This window comes from Chaetura pelagica, unplaced genomic scaffold (assembly GCF_000747805.2).
Source record: "Chaetura pelagica isolate M959 unplaced genomic scaffold, ChaPel_1.0 scaffold405, whole genome shotgun sequence".
Taxonomy (NCBI): Eukaryota; Metazoa; Chordata; class Aves; order Apodiformes; family Apodidae; genus Chaetura; species Chaetura pelagica.
In genome coordinates this window covers 3,074,370-3,077,434 of record NW_009953489.1, presented here as the reverse complement: position 1 = coordinate 3,077,434, position 3,065 = coordinate 3,074,370, and the positions used below count along the sequence as shown (strand labels likewise).

The 3,065-nt window shown below is 41.6% G+C and overlaps 1 protein-coding gene across 1 annotated transcript in view; it reads left to right on the top strand.

Annotated features, from left to right (window-relative positions):
* The window catches only part of SEC16A (SEC16 homolog A (S. cerevisiae)), a 24,534-nt gene extending 23,605 nt beyond the window's left edge, over positions 1–929 (top strand). Inside the window, exons 32-33 of the mRNA XM_009998956.1 lie at positions 5–42; positions 861–929. Coding sequence (XP_009997258.1) covers positions 5–42; positions 861–929 — 107 coding nt within the window. The remainder of the gene's footprint in view (positions 1–4; positions 43–860) is intronic.
* The last annotated feature ends 2,136 nt before the right edge of the window (positions 930–3,065 follow it).

Genomic DNA, 3,065 nt, shown 5'->3' with positions numbered 1-3,065 from the left:
GCAGGAGCAGTGCCCTTCTACAACCCCTCTCAGTTTGCACAAGTGAGTAAAGGCCCCATCTTGGCTTTGGACAAAACCATAAACTTTGTTAGCCCTGAGTGTTTTACCAAGTTAGTGAAAAACTGCTTGAGTAAATCATAGTCATGCTGAACCTTCCTGTGTTAGGTGACCACAGGCCACACCCAGCTTTTAGAGCCACACCAAGTTACTTATTAATGTCAGTACAAATTCCACCTCTTGTCTGAGATGCCTTTTGAACAGTCTCTGTTTTCCTTCCCCCACTCCCTACCCTCAGCTCATCCTTACAGGGAGATAATCCAGCCTGTCACCTGCTTTGCCTCTGGGCTTTCCCTGCCGTTGTAGCATTTGGGGATTTTGCAAGATAAAGGAGTGGAACAGCAGCTGCTGCACAGTATCATTTTAATCTGTTCTTAAAGTGTGAGGGGTTAAAAGGTGGTGTGACAAGAGGCCACCTCACAGGCACCTGCATTGCAGCAAGGCTTGTTGCACACAGGGCAAGGCTCTGGCTGCTGCAGGATGAGTCTCTCTTGCCTTGTTAGAGCCACAAAGATTAAAACTGAAAGTGCTTGACACTGAAAATCTGGTGCTTCTGAAGTGTGATTTAGCCCTGACAGCCAACATCACCTGGGAAGCAGAGTCTTTATCTTGGGTGCATTTTGATTTGATGTTTTACCAGCTTAACCTGGACTGATGCATGTAGAGTGTTAGCTGTGCACATAGACCAATCTAGCACCTGTTTTAATAGGTTTGCATTCAGAACTTTATTGCCCACTTCTTATATTTTGTCTCTAGTATGACATTTTGACAGAACATTTTAAATTCCTGTTCTCCTTTTTCAGTCTTCTGCAGCCACTGGAAATTCAAGGCTGGGAAGAATTGGACAGAGGAAGTATCCAACACTGAAGTAGAATACAATGGCTTTGTATTTGGAATCCTTACTCGTGGTCTGAGTATACAAAGAACTATTAAATCTTACAGCACATGGTATCAGTAGAAGCTGCAGTTGACATGACAGAGATTTAATGATGGGTGATTTTCTTCATGGGTCTCCCTATTTGCACCTCATCTACTCAAATCATTACCAAACATGAAATATGTGTTAACTTTTCCTTTAAAAAAAACAACAACAACAACAACAAAACAACAAAAACTGGCTAGAAATAGCTTTGCTGTGATAAAGAATAGACACAAGGGAGGAAATAGTCTGTTACAAAAACTATTTGTAAATTGCATAGGCAATTTATTCTTTAAGTTTATTTTAAACCTAATCGTGTGACCTTGGAAGACATAGTTTCAGGGATTCCTTAATTTCTGAAGGATTCTCCCCTCCCAGCAGGGGAGAAAAAAATGTCCACATTGTAACATAACACTCTGTGGCCTTAAGAGGACCATGCACAATTGTAATGCTTATCAAACAGGACTTGGTTTGTCTGTGTATGAAATCAGAGATGTTCACCTGGGCAATGCTGGTTTGTTTTCTGAAGGGGGGAGGGAGCCACAGCTCGTCCAAATAAATTGACCTGTATGGAATGAAAACTGTGACTGTAATCTAATACTGATTTGCTTTGGATCTTGCCTAGTATGTATGTAGTTTGTGGTTTAGACTACTTGTAAAGCAACTTGTATAGGCTGAAAAAAGTTCTCTGTATCATAGCCAGTGCTGTACTATTGGAGGAGTGAGTGTTCTTTTAAGTGCAATACGGTTACTTGCTTTCTCTCACACTGCTGGCACTGAACAATTAAGGTGGTAACAGCTTGAAAGTTGTTCAAGATTTTTCCTGTTGAGTGCCAGAATCAGCATAATACTCTGTTCTTGAATTTTCTTTACTAAAATAACCAAGGTCTTAAGTAGCTAACAGCTGAATTTTGAACGTACTAAAAGTAGACGGATTAGACCTCTACTGATGGACTTTAAAATCTTTAGGTTTATAATAAGAAATCTTGAGAACCATGATATGCAAAGTTCATAGTCACTGAAGAATCTGAATTATCTACCAAGAGAGAAATAAACTTTAAATATTTATTAAATCATTAGGCCATATTTTATTTAGAACTTGGCACCAAACTATTTGATTTTACTTGAATTTCTGCCTGTGAGTAGAAATAACGTGAATGTGAAATTGCCCGTGTTGGTCCCTGATTGTTTGGGTTTTTTTTGTTTTCCTGAATAATGCCAGGTTTCTGAGATCTCAATAGCCTTACCTGTGTCCCAGAAGGTTTGTATGTAGCTGAAGCAAAATGCTGTTTGGGGGGATTAGGAACCTTTGCATAATGGTCCATACTCAATTCCAGACGTGGTCAGCAGCAGTCAGTAGGCTTTACTTTTCTATAACAAACCTGGTCAGAACCTTGGCTTTCCTCTAGTTCAGCCAGGCTGCTGCTGATCTCCTTTCAGTAGAGACTGCCAAACAACTTCACTCGAGAAAGCTTCCTTTGAGCTGGGAGCAGTGATCTTTCCTAAGTGTAAGATTTGACACTGTAAATTCTTAAATAAAATATTTTGCGCTCTGGAGCACTTTCACATTTTAATACTTCTTGTGGTTATTGCTTGAACAAGCCTGGGTGAAGGAACCTCTTTGGAAATGGGCTGCAAGGGAGCAGCTCTGGACTGGAGCTGTTAGAAATGGGTGTCTTCACTGAGCTGTTCGAATTGAAGCTGGAGGCTTAATGTAACAATTAATAGTACTTTTTGTTTGAAGAGTAAAATGTTTTGCTTTATGCTGGGCGTTTAAACGCGGCCTTCAGGCTAGTGCCAGTCGTGGTTTGATGGGATTGATTGGTGATTGGGGATTGATTGGTGATTGGGGATTGATGGATGGATTGATTTGGTGACTTGGTGATTGGTGGATTGATTGGTGACTTGGTGATTGGTGGATTGATTGGTGACTTGGTGATTGATTTGGTGAGGGGTGACTGATTCGGTGATGGATGATTTCATTAATGACTGTGATTGATTAATGACTGGTGATTGATGCTTCCCCTCCCGGGGCTCAGCGCTGCGCTCCTCCCGCCGCCAGGGGGCGCTGCCCGGGGCGGGCCCGGCG